This window comes from Bombus terrestris, chromosome 11 (assembly GCF_910591885.1).
Source record: "Bombus terrestris chromosome 11, iyBomTerr1.2, whole genome shotgun sequence".
Taxonomy (NCBI): domain Eukaryota; kingdom Metazoa; phylum Arthropoda; class Insecta; order Hymenoptera; family Apidae; genus Bombus; species Bombus terrestris.
The window spans coordinates 8,110,237-8,127,551 of NC_063279.1; the positions used below are offsets into that span (position 1 = coordinate 8,110,237).

The 17,315-nt window shown below is 41.0% G+C and overlaps 1 protein-coding gene across 1 annotated transcript in view; it reads left to right on the plus strand.

Moving 5' to 3' along the window:
* Positions 1 to 17,315, plus strand: part of LOC100648290 (fringe glycosyltransferase) — a 121,418-nt gene that overhangs the window by 51,604 nt on the left and 52,499 nt on the right. The window contains exon 5 of the mRNA XM_012313812.3: positions 436 to 595. Within this exon, the coding sequence (XP_012169202.1) occupies positions 436 to 595 (160 nt within the window). The remainder of the gene's footprint in view (positions 1 to 435; positions 596 to 17,315) is intronic.

Consider the following 17,315-nt stretch of genomic DNA (forward strand, 5'->3'; position numbering starts at 1 on the left):
AAAAGAAGCAGGCGCAGTCGTCGAAGCGCTCGGTTTAAATTAACATGGCAAAGTGCAACTAGCAAACTCTACTTTATGTACGGTATGAAGTATGCTTCACGTTACAGAGTACATGTTATAACGTGAATTAAATGTCACACGTATGCGATGAAATAATTAAAAGGAACGTGAGGAATGGAAAGCTTTTAATTCGTCTACGACGAATAGATGGATCTCGTAAACGCGTCCTTTTAAAAATTCTCCTCCGCTATACATCTACGATCCTTTTCAAGGAAAAACTGATCGATAATAAAGTGCCATTAAAAGCTTAATTTTATTAGCATCTCCCTGTACGAATAATCGAACCCGTCTGAGAAACTGGATACGTTTCTATCGACACGAAAGGATGAACGAATCAGGGACATTAAATCGAGCGATACCCTGACTCTGTTTCAGGTGGTTCTGCCACTTCGACGACGATAATTACGTGAACGTGCCACGCCTGCTGAAGCTTCTGGATAACTACAATCCACGGGAGGATTGGTACCTGGGAAGGCCCTCGATACCCGCACCCTTGGAGATCATCAGACAGGGCCCGGAACCTTCCAAGCGGCCGGTGAGTTTTTAAATTCGTCGAACAGAGATGTAGCGAGCGAGTGAGAGAAAGAGAAAGACTTCTAAATGAAACCAGTTTTCCCCTCGTGGCGTCTCGTTTTTGCGATTTCCAGAAAGACAGGGTGGGCCATCATTAACGATCGAGTACCGTCGCGTCATCGTTGGTACGCGAACAACGATTTCTGTTACCGTTCGAACCGGGCCAACCCACTTTTAACCGATGGAAATCGGCCTTCAAGCGGCTGCGATCGATCAGCGACTGTCTCGCGGATTAATCGGCCGGTTTCTTGCGGCGTACACGGTTTTCTCGTAAAACGGAAGTCGCAGGTGTTACTTGGAAGCTTGGCCGTTGGCTACGATGTACAAACGAACCGAACGAGTTCTTGTCGATCCTTTTTGCCGCAGTGTTGCTCCGTAACCGTGGAATTTCTTCCATTTTCGTCGTGACAGTAAGTCACGGTCTCCGAGGGATCAGCTCCATCCGGCTTGGGTGACGGTCAATGGAGACGGTAATGAGCAGCGTTTCGTTTTTTATCGGCGGTCGTAAGCTAGAGGCGTGAAAGTCGCTTTTTCGTACGTCGCGGGAGGTCTCTAGGACGAGCAGGATGCTGTGCAAGGCCGAGCGAAATACGAGGACGCGAGGGGAAAGTGGAGAAAAGTTGGAGCGGAAGATTGACGCGATGCCAAGCAAATATCGGGAATTGGCGGATAAAGAATTTAACGCGCGGAGAAATTTAAACGTCGTAAAGTCGGTGGAAATTGCGGTGAAAAATGTTCGACGTGTATGGAAATTGGGGAGTAAAAGGTTTGGCGCGAGCAACGATAAGAGAAGTGGAAAAATTACGGTGAAAAATATTTTACGCGCAGGCCAATTATTGGGGGAAAAATACGTCAGCCGGCGCGAGATTCTGTTGAGCGTTTTCTTGTTCGGACGCGGAAGGAAGCGAATTACGACCACTATCCTCCGGTCTTATCGAATTTATGCATCTGGGAGAAAGCAGGCGCTGCCTGTATCCGTATTTTCCAGTTTGCCAGCTTAAACCGAATCCACGGTTGTTGGCTCGCCTCGGGGGGTGAGTTTGACGAAGGAGGGAAGCGTCAGCCGGTGACCATTTTTCCCTTTTTCCATACTTATTCCGCCCTTTGTATACGTTTTCCATTTGGGAATTAGTTCGTCGAGCAAACTGTTCAAATTTCTTTTCATGAAGAACTTTCTTTAGCAACACGCTTATGCGTGCGGTATCCTCGATTAAACCGATCAAAATTATCGTACAAAATTCTTTCACTATTTTCTTCTTTTTTCGTTTCAACAATTTTTCACGCGTCTCGATTCCTCTTGTTCGAGTCACGTAATACAGAATTCTTTTTATTTCTCTTCTTGTCCATTACAATAATTTTTTGCACATTTCCAATAGGTCTTGTCGTTCTAATCACGTAATACAGAGATCTTTTTATTTCTTTTCTCGTCTGTTTCAATAATTTTTCATAGATTTCGAGTCTACTCGTTCGAATCAAGCAATTCAGAATTCTTTACTATTTCTTCCTTTTCTGTTTTTCGAGCAATTTTCGTATATTTTGAGATTCTATCGATTCGAGTCAGCCACGACACGTTATGTGTATTACGTTGCAAAATGATTTTACGTTGCAAGTAGCTTTTTACCGGTGGATCTCGTCGTGCCTAACCGTGAAATCGCAATTTTCTTCGCGAGAATCTTCCCGTATCAAGAAGTAGTCAATTTTCCGGGTTTTTGACACGGCTCTCTTTTACCTTTTCTCTTTCTCGTTCGGAGCAATTGCTCGAAAAGTTTCAAACGATGCGACAGTGAGTCGCTCGCAACTGTTCTTCGACTTTGAGCTCCCGCTGCGCGAACCACCTGCATTGTGTACGAATTCGTTTAGCAGTTTCTTTTTCACTGATACCGAGACTGTAATTATTTTCCAAAGCCACAGTGTTGTTTTCTGATTTAAAACATCGCGATTAAATACCCTCTGAGTATCACGTATATTCTGTTATACAGAGTTTCGTGGGAGTATCTCGAAAGAGAATCAAGAAACTTTTCTGCTTTTAGATACACGAAATATTCTTTATTCAGAGATAATCTTTCCGAACATCAAAGAAAATTTCCTATTATCGAGCACACGAAATATTCTCCATTCGAAGGAAATCTGTTCGAATATGGGAGAAAATTTTCCGTCACAAAGTGAAATATCCTCCATTCGAACAGAATTTTTCCGAACATTGAAGAAAATTTCCTACCATTGAACAAACGAAATATTGGAAATTTGTTTGAACATGGGAGAAAATTTTCCGCCGTGAAATAAACGAGATACCCTCCATTCGAAATGGATTTTTCCCAACATTAAAGAAAATTTCCTACCATTGAACAAACGAAATATTCTTCATTCGAAGGAAATCTATTTGAACATGGGAGAAAATTTCCCGCCGTAAAATAAACGAGATATCCTTCGTTCGAAATGGATTTTTCCCAACATTAAAGAAAATTTCCTACCACTGAATAAACGAAATATTCTTGATGCGAAGGAAATCCATTTGAACATCAAAGAACATTTTCCATCGTAAAGTAAACGAAATATCCTCCATTCGAAGAGGACTTTTTCGAACATGAAAGAAAATTTCATACCATTGAACAAACGAAATATTTTTCGTTCGAAGGAAATCTGTTTGAATATGAAAGAAAATGGCATGCTGCCAAATGGACTTTTTGGACAGCAAAGAGCATTTCCTGCTACGTCGAATACTCGAAATATCTTCGATTCGACGAAAACTCTTTCGAATACCAAGGAAAATTTCCTCCCATCAACCACACGAAACAACAACAATCCGATGGAAATCTTGATCTGAAAAGTTCTAGCCACGAAACACGCTAAACGCTGTGGATTCTCGATGCGATCGAGAGAGCACGTCTCGAGTATCACGCGTCTCGAGTGGCTTGACGCTTAACTCCGAGGCACAAAGTTCTCGGCATCGCGATCAAAAATCGATAAAAGGCCTGTCTTACCAGCGGACTCACGAGATACAAGATGCGATTTGGATTCCGCGAGATATGATCGGCGGAGGTCCCGGCAGCAGACAGGTAAAACGGGGCCCGTGATCTTATCCGACGACAGTGTCATGCTATAAGCCCATTAATCCTTTTTCCCTTGCCGAAAAAAAGAAACGAGCAGCGAGGAGGAAGCGGAGGAGTGAGAGATCGAGGAGCAGGGGTTGAGAAATAAAAGGATCAACGTTGTCAGACGTTGCGGTGGCCCATCGACGGGGCTGCGTCCTGGAAAAAACTCCTCTCCTACATTTATCATCCGCTTAGACAAATTAATAACGGCTTTGATCCGTCTGTCGCTGCCACGACGAGTCTCCGGGACGTCGCTTGTCTTCCGTGACGACCGAAGAAGGAGGAAATCGTTTGTAAGGAACAGGAAAGCGAGGCTTTCTCTTCGAATCTCGAGATGCTTGATATTTTACATGGATAGAGCCAGTTTCGTTCGATGTAACTAGTTTTTTTTGTAGTTCTCTGCTTTCCGTTCCACTCTTACACGAATGCAAGTTCCTTCCTGGACATTCGGTAGAAGAAAAAAAAAATGAAAGGAGAGGAGAAAATAATTGAGACGATGTATGGAAGAAAAGAAAATCTTCTTCATGGACGTTAATCCTTTCTGCAATTTTAATTCCATTCGATACGACTTTGATTTAGAACTATGCTTGAAACAACATACAGCAATGACGAGCATATTATCGCTGTTCCATGCTTCTTGGAAAAATCGCTATTGCTTCAACGTGCACCAAATGTTCCTATATATCGCTGTTGGAAATGTTTTGCAGCAACAAGAGGCGATGAGAAGCGAAAGAATAGTTTCATAACAACCCTTACATTTTACCATAATTATCAATTGGTTGCATAAACTTGGAATTTTTCGTTCAAAATAGAGTGAAACCGGAAACGATACATTTCTGCCGTGGTAGTCAAAGAAACAGAACTTAAACAGAGATTCCTGTAGCCTCGTAAATCCTTGTATCTTTACGCTTTCCACGACTACATAAATCATGTCTATAATCTATTTATTAAGTTGTCCGAAAAGTGTCTTTCTTTTACAGACACGTCTTTTACAACGACGCATCTTTATACAAACATGAAACCTAATCTATCAAACGTTGTGATCTTTATCTTGATAGAGCAGAATGGATCATACGTAAATAAAATAATATAAAATAATATGAAACGAAAAATATCGTGCATCCATTATTTCCTTATCAAACGAAAGAAACTTTTCGGACGACCTAATACTTATGTTCGATAATCTAACGTTTCGAAAGGGTCAGACCGAATCGCAGACGAATCTGCCTCCAAGAGCGAATATTTGGCGGTAGTTGGCAAAACGGAAACAAAATCGAAACCGGTAGTCTTCGGACGAAACGATAAATCTTACGAGAGTCGGAGGACTAGTTTCTACCTCCGCAGTAGAGGAGATTAAACGTTTCTTATAAGGACCGATCGGAGCCATTCATCAACCGTCGCGTCGGTTAGATATCTCTCTTTCTCTGATTTCTACTCGAGTCCTCGGCTCGTTAAGCCCTAATCGCTCTACTCTTTTCATTTTCTCAAACCCCACCCTTTCGACCACCAACTTTTGACCGTTCGTTATCCGTGTCCGACCGCCAGCAATAAGCGTTCGTCGTATATTTGCGTTGGTAATTAGAACGTCCATAGGATTATTTTATTCCTGAATTATGGACAAGAAAGGTACGAAGCGACCGTGGAAAAAACCGCAGTATCCGCGAGAAAGTGTGAAACGAGATTTTTTGGTAGCTTTGTATAGGAAGATGGCACGATAAGTCGGATTTCTCGTATTTTAGAGACGAACAGCTTTAAAATTCGATATCGTTCGATGTTTGCACTTGAATTTCTTTATCAGCTTCTTGAGCGTTTCTAAAATATTAGCGTTGTTACGATAACTATACGAGTAACGTTACGAGTGTAGACGAATATTAATCGAGTCGAGCTATTCGTTTCTTATAGAAATATACCTATGGAGTATACTGTTCGTTAGTCAGCAAATATTTTTATTATTATTTATTCTTGTTTGTTATTTATGGTGCTGGTTTATATTTAGGCTTCGTATTTTTCTCCTGTGTGCTACGTAGTCAGTAAAAATCAGAAAATCGAAGCTATCGTAGTTTATTGCTGTTTCTGTATTCTGAGGTAGGATCATAATAGCTACTATTTTATTCTTTGGATAAATCTATCGCACTGTTCTGAGCCGAAAAACCTTTATCGCGCTTTCTTACAAGCACTAGATCGTATGTAGAACTATCTTCTAGTTAATATTTACTGTAACTAGCGCATCTGCATATGGATGGCGAGCGCCAACTCACGTTGTCATTTTCAACATGTTTCTTTATTTAACGAAAGATTTTTTCCCCCACATTTAACGAACACAAAGTTATCGTATTTCGTATCGTTGCGAATGTTCCACGCCCTGGTACGATCTCCGCAAAAGGGTAGCGAAACGTCTGCTCGAGAAGCCAGCGTTGAATTAATCAGACTAAACGTAATCTCGTTGGAACTCGTAACGTGCCGAAGATTTTCCAAAGTTCTCCTGGAATCGCAGTTTCGCATTAACTCTTTCAGCTTTCTCCAAGAAAAGAGAAAATAGAAGAAGAAGAAGAAGACTCGACTCTATCCAAGATTCTACGATACAATTTTCGCTTACCCCGCACATTCTTCGTCCTCCTGTTTTCTATCATGGAACACTTTTCAAGCTCGTTCACAAACTACCGAGAAATAAATCTAACACAATTTTCATACTTGAGGTCATCGATTTACCTTCGATAAGGTACGGTTTATAGAAGGAAGAGACTATTACGTAAGGTTTTGCACGGAAGATGAGAACGGGAATAGACGTGTCTCGCCGTTTTATTCTGCTTTTATCGCCAACATATTTGAAGATGGGACCGCGGGCCCGTTTCCAGTGAATGGACATTGTTCGGCGGACACTGCCAGTATAAAGGGATACTCTGCTCTCTCTATCTCTCTTACTCTTACTATCTTTCTTTTTCTCTCTCTCTCTCTCTCTCTTTCTCCAATGGTATTCCGCGTTTTTCAACCCTGTTCCTCCTCTTCATTCAGCCGTCTTACGATCCAGTCGAACCAGTATCGTTGTATGAACGAAGAACCCTCTATGAAAGTCGATCGAGCAGCCGAGGTCGGCTATCGATATGTCGCGTGGTAACCCACTTACAGCTCGCGAAAGTGGTATAAGATACTTTTGTAAACTCGTTATCGATATAGAAATCGGAGAATTAAATTTGAAAATGTATATAGAAAGTACGAGATATATGGTGCGAGCGTGCACAGGCTGACGAAATTAATCCAACACCTGTGCGTAGGTACTTCTTACGAATACATTATGCGCCTTATACGAAAGATTTTGAAATTTCATTAGCATTTTTACGAGACTCGACTGTTACTTTTTTTTTTTTGCTTAAGCTTTTTTATTTAAAGCTTTATTGCTTCAGCTTGGAAAATATAGTCAATATATAGAATAAATATATAGAAAAATAATAAATAATAGAATAAATAGAAGAAATAGAATAAATATAAAATAAATATAAAATAGAAGAAATAGAATAAATAATAATAGAATAAATATATAGAAAAATAAATATATAGAAAATATAGTAAATATAGTAGTTTTGTAGAGGCCAGAAGAGTATTTAAACAATGGACTATCCATTTACTAGATATAGCTTGCAATAAATATAACGCAATTTCTATATACAGGCTAAAATAAATACATAGATTCATATACACTTTCAGAGAAATTTCTCATTTTACGGATACAATCGTGACAATCGCTAATGAAATTTCAAAGTGTTTTCTACAACGCACACGATATGCGCAAATTTTCTACGATAAATATTCCGATGATACGATCTTCGTGATAAATCTACGATAGACACTTTCGTGAATCATTTAAATCCTCGTAGGTTGCGCGAACACCGTGTTTCCATCATTTTTTGCCCTTTCCTCTTACACGAGCGGACTACTCTGGCAGTATCCATTTTATTAAAACTGCAAGGGATCGTTGGTGGAGATTGGCTCTATTCGCGATTCCAGACCTGTAATTTAGCTTCACAGGCCGAGAAAGATGTTTCGCAGGAATCAACGAATTCTGGAACGATTCCAGTGGTCTTGCGATCGTTAGCGTCATTACGGTGGACCTGGCGATTTTATGGGGGAATTTTGGGTATTATAAAGAATGCCAGAACGTCGTACAATTTTCTTAGAGATTCGTCGAACAGAACTGGGTCAAGTTGTGCCTCGATTCTTCGAAACCATCGTTCTTCGCGTATAATTCGAGGAATAAGATAACGCAGACTGCGTAATAACAGCAAGACGAATCTCGTTCTCGGCATTGTCACGAATCTTCCCGTTTTCCGCTATTCCGCTCGCATTCCCGTCAACATTCCGTGGAATTCATCAATGTGTTTCTACCATTGAGGAACTCGCGATGCCGCAGACTAAGAAGCTTCACAGATTTACACGTAGACGTATGACGTAGCGATTCGCATATGCTTTCGTATTTCCACTTCAACGTGGTAGTTAATCTCGTAGCTGCGGGCAATTTTCGTATTTTTCCTTTTTTTTTTTTTGCACAAAATCGCGGACGAAATTTATACCCTGTATAAGTTTATCATAAGAGGAGGGTCTTGATGCAATGGGAAAAACGCGACGCGATAATGGCGATTTCGTAGAGAAAAATACTAAAATCGCCGGCGGCTGGAGGGTTTGCTTCGTAGCAACGAATTCCAAAATGATGAAAGGCGAGGTCCTTGCTTTAAGGCTGTGCACGCATCAACGACAATTTGTCGGGCGACAGTTTCGTCGTTTACGAAACGGGCATTGGCTCGTTCATAGGTGAACGTGCGCGCAATTCGCGACATGACTGCAACATGACCTTTTTTCTTTATTAGAAGAAAAGATCGAACTGTTGCGAGAAATTGTCGCCGATTCGCGCACCGAATATCTATGTGCATCTAGCAAAAGTGCAACATCAACTGCCTCGTTATTTAACACTAAAACTACCGATAGTTAACACAAGCTATTTCTACCAAAAAGCAGTGAAAATAACTGGTCTTTAAAAAATACGTAATAATAAAATATTTGTATATTTATTGATTTATTACTTTCTTACAGAAGCAATTCCACGTTATGTAGTACATTTTTGGTATTATGATCCCTAAACGAGGGTTGACACATTTATAAAATTGTAGAACCAGTCATTTCTGGCGTTAGCATCTAGCGATCGATCCAGAATTTTCCTGATAACCGATATCGTCGTATCGAATAATACGTAGTACAAATTTTAAAAACGTGTGGCAAGTTGTACAAAACGAGGAAACTGGTTCATTGGGGTTCGATAAACAGATTGCAGGACCCTTTTACACTTTGACAAGTACCAGTCATTTTCACTGGTATTGATATAAGTAGTCTTGATATGAAATTATTTTCAGTTTGAGTACATACAAAACGAAATAAAATTCATTATATTATTCTTTTAGTTATCGTTGCGAAAGTCATTACATCATTGCGGAAAAAAGATATAACACGAAGTAGGAATTTTATAATAAAACTGTAAAACCAGTCAATTTGATTGGTGTGGTAGTTCCAGTGTTAAAAGCTATGTTTCTCGTTCCTCGTGCAACGAAGAATATTCACATATCTTCAAACCACTTTTTAGCTTAATAAAACACACAGGTAAGTTTTATAATTAATTTCTTGTACATCGTCAACGAATACTAATTATCGTTAACGTTAACAACAATCGACAATAGTCGAGGAACGTAACCAGAAAAAATCATTAACGTCGTTATTGGTTAGCGGCAATGAAAATAAAATTCGTTACTGGCGATCGGAGCAATTAAAAATGAATATTTTTCATTCGTTTGATTTTTTGCGAAATTTCTCTGACACTTATCGATAATTGGCTCGCACTGAAATAAAAATTAATTTTCTCAAAATTATTATCTTCTCTTTCTAAAAAATATCTAAAATAACTGTTGTCCTGGATCTCTGATATTTCGATTTATGGCGGCTCTTAGGGCAACGTATTATATATAAAATTCACGAGGCAGTGAACGTATTAAAGATAGAAATAGGTGCGCACGGGATTTCTCGGGGATTTAGTCGTGGACAGGACGATACATACGAGCGAAAGATGGGCTAGGTTGCGCTGCTTTCTGCAGGAACACCATCGACCTATCCGCCGACCCCCCATGGGTGTGGTACCATCTTCCAGCCAAGATTATGGTCTCGGTATGGTGGACGTTACTCCCTGGGGCCTTCGCGTACTCGTATATTATATTTGCCCGAGAAATACTTACCTTACCCTTCTCCTCCTCTAACCTATTCCTCGTCCAACCGCTCTCTCTCTCCCTCTTTCTTCCATCTTCTTTCGGTCGAGTTTCCTCCTTGTTCTCGCTATCTTCAGAACCTCTTCGCGGACCTAGAGGCTGTGCACGTGCACCGTAAGAAGAGCTTGGAGCGGTTGGACGAGTGAATGAGCGTTCATGGCGAGGGTGGAGATCTCTTAGTCATGCCGGAGTTCGGTTTCGAAGCTGTTTTTAGCTTCGCTTATTTATGGTTCAACCCACTTAAACGTTGAAATGAAAGTTATATATGCGTCGATTGTTTCGCGATCATCCCAATTTGTGAAGATTAGGACACTAACGGGAAGAGCTGGACTGGAGCGAGCAGGTCTCGAGTATGAGTATCAGGATAAAGAGATTGGTAATTATTGTCTAAATCGTTCTATTCCGTTTCATTATACTGTCAAAGGATTTCGATCTTCGAGGATCGTCACGTGTTATGACGTTTACCGTGGCTACAAAAATTATCTGTCGTAGCATCAGCATCTTAATCGAGTGGGTAATTCTGTTTTTCAAATTAATCTCACGGTTTATCGTTATTCGCGTGATCCCACTGCGATGAACGAGCTCGTGGAAGTTAGCCATTCGTCTTCTAAAAATTGGACATTAATCGTCTACTTATATAACGAAAATAAGAAACTAATAGAAAGCGTAGTTTGATCAATGTAGCTTCTGAGAGAGTCGATTCATCACGTTGCCCCATTCGGATCGTTACCTTGCACGATTGCAAAATCGATTAATCGTTTCCTTGATATTTTAAACGAAATTATCCCGTCTTGTATGAGACTTAACGCTTACGAACGGCTGTACTATGTTTGCTGGAATCGGGCCAACTGGTCTCCCTAGAGCGACGATAATCGAAGACTCGAGTGGACAGAGAATGCGGTGGTCCGATAATCACCGCGACTTTTGTTATTGCACGGGGATTTAAATTAGCCCCGGGTATACGTGTCTTCGCCGGGCAATCGCTCGGTGCCTATTATATCGTTAGACCAGAAATTCTCGACGTTCAATTACCCGCCGTCAAATCGACCGGTGATTACGAAACACTGGCCCTTGTGTGCTCGCGCATGCACATGCGCACGTATAGCCGTACGATCTAGAAAATCGTGCAATCACAGCGCTGACAACTAGATGCACGGCCCCGTCTTTTTTCTTCGACGTCCCTCCAAGGGGATAATTAGCCCCGTTACACCGAGTTATCTCGTGCAACCGAGAGGAACAGTCGAGTTTCAAGAATTTTCAAATCCAAGGTAGGTTAGTTCAGCGCGATCGAGTTGGCGAATTCAAATTAATAACGATCGATTTGGCAGCTCTCAAATTTACAGCGATCCGATTCAGTGCGATTAAGTTTGAAAGCGGAAATTTTCAAGTCTCGGGTCTGGAATTTTCAAATTTAGAGCGATCGTAGCTCGAATTAAGGACGCTAGAATTTGAAATTTTCGAATTTCAGGCGATATAATTTAGCGCGGGAAAGCTCGCGAGCTCAAATTCTCAACGCTCAAATTTAGAGCGATTCGATTGAGCGCGCTCAAGTTTGAAAGCGGAAATTTTCAAGGCTCGAGTTTGGAATTTCCAAATTTAGAGCGATCGTAGTTCGAATTAAGGACGCTAGAATTTGAAATTTTCGAATTTCAGGCGATATAATTTAGCGCGGGAAAGCTCGCGAGTTCAAATTCTCAATGCTCAAATTTAGAGCGATTCGATTCAGCGCGCTCAAGTTTGAAAGCGGAAATTTTCAAGGCTCGAGTTTGGAATTTCCAAATTTAGAGCGATCGTAGTTCGAATTAAGGACGCTAGAATTTGAAATTTTCGAATTTCAGGCGATATAATTTAGCGCGGGAAAGCTCGCGAGCTCAAATTCTCAACGCTCAAATTTAGAGCGATTCGATTGAGCGCGCTCAAGTTTGAAAGCGGAAATTTTCAAGGCTCGAGTTTGGAATTTCCAAATTTAGAGCGATCGTAGTTCGAATTAAGGACGCTAGAATTTGAAATTTTCGAATTTCAGGCGATATAATTTAGCGCGGGAAAGCTCGCGAGTTCAAATTCTCAACGCTCAAATTTAGAGTGATTCGATTCAGCGCGCTCAAGTTTGAAAGCGGAAATTTTCAAGGCTCGAGTTTGGAATTTCCAAATTTAGAGCGATCGTAGTTCGAATTAAGGACGCTAGAATTTGAAATTTTCAAATTTCAGGCGATATAATTTAGCGCGGGAAAGCTCGCGAGTTCAAATTCTCAATGCTCAAATTTAGAGCGATTCGATTCAGCGCGCTCAAGTTTGAAAGCGGAAATTTTCAAGGCTCGAGTTTGGAATTTCCAAATTTAGAGCGATCGTAGTTCGAATTAAGGACGCTAGAATTTGAAATTTTCGAATTTCAGGCGATATAATTTAGCGCGGGAAAGCTCGCGAGCTCAAATTCTCAACGCTCAAATTTAGAGCGATTCGATTGAGCGCGCTCAAGTTTGAAAGCGGAAATTTTCAAGGCTCGAGTTTGGAATTTCCACATTTAGAGCGATCGTAGTTCGAATTAAGGACGCTAGAATTTGAAATTTTCGAATTTCAGGCGATATAATTTAGCGCGGGAAAGCTCGCGAGCTCAAATTCTCAACGCTCAAATTTAGAGCGATTCGATTGAGCGCGCTCAAGTTTGAAAGCGGAAATTTTCAAGGCTCGAGTTTGGAATTTCCACATTTAGAGCGATCGTAGTTCGAATTAAGGACGCTAGAATTTGAAATTTTCGAATTTCAGGCGATATAATTTAGCGCGGGAAAGCTCGCGAGCTCAAATTCTCAACGCTCAAATTTAGAGCGATTCGATTGAGCGCGCTCAAGTTTGAAAGCGGAAATTTTCAAGGCTCGAGTTTGGAATTTCCAAATTTAGAGCGATCGTAGTTCGAATTAAGGACGCTAGAATTTGAAATTTTCGAATTTCAGGCGATATAATTTAGCGCGGGAAAGCTCGCGAGTTCAAATTTTCAACGCTCAAATTTAGAGCGATTCGATTCAGCGCGCTCAAGTTTGAAAGCGGAAATTTTCAAGGCTCGAGTTTGGAATTTCCAAATTTAGAGCGATCGTAGTTCGAATTAAGGACGCTAGAATTTGAAATTTTCGAATTTCAGGCGATATAATTTAGCGCGGGAAAGCTCGCGAGTTCAAATTCTCAATGCTCAAATTTAGAGCGATTCGATTCAGCGCGCTCAAGTTTGAAAGCGGAAATTTTCAAGGCTCGAGTTTGGAATTTCCAAATTTAGAGCGATCGTAGTTCGAATTAAGGACGCTAGAATTTGAAATTTTCGAATTTCAGGCGATATAATTTAGCGCGGGAAAGCTCGCGAGCTCAAATTCTCAACGCTCAAATTTAGAGCGATTCGATTGAGCGCGCTCAAGTTTGAAAGCGGAAATTTTCAAGGCTCGAGTTTGGAATTTCCAAATTTAGAGCGATCGTAGTTCGAATTAAGGACGCTAGAATTTGAAATTTTCGAATTTCAGGCGATATAATTTAGCGCGGGAAAGCTCGCGAGTTCAAATTCTCAACGCTCAAATTTAGAGTGATTCGATTCAGCGCGCTCAAGTTTGAAAGCGGAAATTTTCAAGGCTCGAGTTTGGAATTTCCAAATTTAGAGCGATCGTAGTTCGAATTAAGGACGCTAGAATTTGAAATTTTCAAATTTCAGGCGATATAATTTAGCGCGGGAAAGCTCGCGAGTTCAAATTCTCAATGCTCAAATTTAGAGCGATTCGATTCAGCGCGCTCAAGTTTGAAAGCGGAAATTTTCAAGGCTCGAGTTTGGAATTTCCAAATTTAGAGCGATCGTAGTTCGAATTAAGGACGCTAGAATTTGAAATTTTCGAATTTCAGGCGATATAATTTAGCGCGGGAAAGCTCGCGAGCTCAAATTCTCAACGCTCAAATTTAGAGCGATTCGATTGAGCGCGCTCAAGTTTGAAAGCGGAAATTTTCAAGGCTCGAGTTTGGAATTTCCACATTTAGAGCGATCGTAGTTCGAATTAAGGACGCTAGAATTTGAAATTTTCGAATTTCAGGCGATATAATTTAGCGCGGGAAAGCTCGCGAGCTCAAATTCTCAACGCTCAAATTTAGAGCGATTCGATTGAGCGCGCTCAAGTTTGAAAGCGGAAATTTTCAAGGCTCGAGTTTGGAATTTCCACATTTAGAGCGATCGTAGTTCGAATTAAGGACGCTAGAATTTGAAATTTTCGAATTTCAGGCGATATAATTTAGCGCGGGAAAGCTCGCGAGCTCAAATTCTCAACGCTCAAATTTAGAGCGATTCGATTGAGCGCGCTCAAGTTTGAAAGCGGAAATTTTCAAGGCTCGAGTTTGGAATTTCCAAATTTAGAGCGATCGTAGTTCGAATTAAGGACGCTAGAATTTGAAATTTTCGAATTTCAGGCGATATAATTTAGCGCGGGAAAGCTCGCGAGTTCAAATTTTCAACGCTCAAATTTAGAGCGATTCGATTCAGCGCGCTCAAGTTTGAAAGCGGAAATTTTCAAGGCTCGAGTTTGGAATTTCCAAATTTAGAGCGATCGTAGTTCGAATTAAGGACGCTAGAATTTGAAATTTTCGAATTTCAGGCGATATAATTTAGCGCGGGAAAGCTCGCGAGTTCAAATTCTCAATGCTCAAATTTAGAGCGATTCGATTGAGCGCGCTCAAGTTTGAAAGCGGAAATTTTCAAGGCTCGAGTTTGGAATTTCCAAATTTAGAGCGATCGTAGTTCGAATTAAGGACGCTAGAATTTGAAATTTTCGAATTTCAGGCGATATAATTTAGCGCGGGAAAGCTCGCGAGCTCAAATTCTCAACGCTCAAATTTAGAGCGATTCGATTGAGCGCGCTCAAGTTTGAAAGCGGAAATTTTCAAGGCTCGAGTTTGGAATTTCCAAATTTAGAGCGATCGTAGTTCGAATTAAGGACGCTAGAATTTGAAATTTTCGAATTTCAGGCGATATAATTTAGCGCGGGAAAGCTCGCGAGTTCAAATTCTCAACGCTCAAATTTAGAGTGATTCGATTCAGCGCGCTCAAGTTTGAAAGCGGAAATTTTCAAGGCTCGAGTTTGGAATTTCCAAATTTAGAGCGATCGTAGTTCGAATTAAGGACGCTAGAATTTGAAATTTTCGAATTTCAGGCGATATAATTTAGCGCGGGAAAGCTCGCGAGTTCAAATTCTCAACGCTCAAATTTAGAGCGATTCGATTCAGCGCGCTCAAGTTTGAAAGCGGAAATTTTGAAGGCTCGAGTTTGGAATTTCCAAATTTAGAGAGATCGAAGTTACCTCGAATTAAGGACGCTAGAATTTGGAATTTTCGAATTTCAGGCGACCTAATTTAGCGCGCTCAAGCTCGCGAGTTTAAATTCTTAACGCTAAAATTTGAGAATCTCAAATTTATAGCGATTCCACTCAGCGCGCTCAAATTTGAAAGCGCAAATTTTCAAGCCTCGGGTCTGGAATTTCCAAATTTAAAGTGATCGTAGCTCGAATTAAGGACGCTAGAATTTGAAATTTTCGAATTTCAGGCGATCTAATTTAGCGCGCTCAAGCTCGCGAGTTCAGATTCTCAACCTTAAAATTCGGGACTTTCAAATTTAGAGCGACTCGACTCAGCGCGCTCAAGTTTGAATGAACAGACTTGAGATTTTCAAACGTACGTTGGTCCAATTTAAATCGTTCAAGCTTGGTACCTAAAATTTGCAAATTTTCCCATATTTAGGCTACTCGATTTGAACACAGGCTAATCTCGAAACTCGAGAGTCTAAATTCAACCGAAAGTAGAACTCCTGATTTCATTCTGGAGTATTTTTTGATTCGATCTAACGTAACAAAGAGACATCAGCCATAAGACACCTTCGACTGGGAACCTCTTCTCTCTATCCAACGTCCATCCGAACGTCGATCCGACGATCGGATCGGTTGGCTTACGTTCTTTCGCCGCCGGTGTAATTACGGCTGCATTGGCCAGGGGATATTGCAGCCACCACGCCCCCGGTGAAAGGGTGATCGAAACGAAACGGAGTAGCAACATGGAAAAAGATAGAGAAGCAGCAAGTGCACGGAGTCGGTTCGCGGCCACCGGTGATTTCAGTCGGCCGGTAGGCCGATCCAGCCTCGGGATAACCTGCCGATGAACCGTAAACCAGGAACTTATTACCGAGCCGTGTAGCTCGCTTGCTCGCGCTCCAGCTCGCCGATGCTTTATTATTACGACTACCAGCAGCGTGTGTGCAACTGCACACTTTGCACGTGTTTCTAGGATCCCGAACTACACGCCACGTACTTCTGTATACGTAGAAGAAGAGGGCTGATCGAACTTATTCGAACGACGATGAGTTCTGCCTCGTGGCTCTTGGATTCTGCGGTTTTTTTTTATTGCGGATTGTATATATATATAAAGAGAGAGAGAGAGTGCGAGAGAGAAGACAGGTTTGAGATTGGTTTGTTAATCGATGGCTCGAGATGGCTCGTGTTCCGTGTTGATGTAAATATCAACGTGTTCTCTCGCGTGAAACGATTTACAACGAAGAATGGAGGTTTTTAGGATTTTTATCAGACAGTCGATGCTCTGTTGGACGACGAGATATTGGAACGTAGCGATGTTGAGATGCGTTTGGATACGGAGAGATTACTGCAGATACGCAGAGATATACTCGAAATAGAACTTTTCTATATAATATCAGACTTTGATTTCATCTCAGATAACGTAAGCTATCATTACGTAACTTGAGCGACGCGGGTATATTCGTTGCCTGAATGTAGACTTAGCAGAATTATAGGAACAGGTAACGAGAAGCAACGGTAGAAAAATGTCGTTCTGTCGTAACGTTGAACATAGAAATTAGACTATATCGGAGATGCGACAAACGATGAAAAATATCCTACACTTAGGTCGTTATTTTCATCACAGTTTTCTTTTTTACGAGGATATTACTTGTACTGGTCGAAAGGAAATTTCGTTCGACGTTAACATCCTCGGATTGCAATTATCATAATTCAGTAGTCTCTGTATATTACTTCATTTGCCAGAGTCAGCTTCTTGTTCCTTTTATCAGTCGTCGTCCGTTCGACCAACCTCGCCACAGAATTATTCGAATCGCGTTTTCGTTTCTGATATTTCCCCTCGCTGAATCTAAATCTACCTACAATATCTACGCCTTCTTCTTCCTTATTACGTACGTTATGGACCAATGGTGTATCGTAACGTACAAGTTTGATCGCTCTGTTGAAGCTTAGGCGACTCGAATAATCTCGTCCTA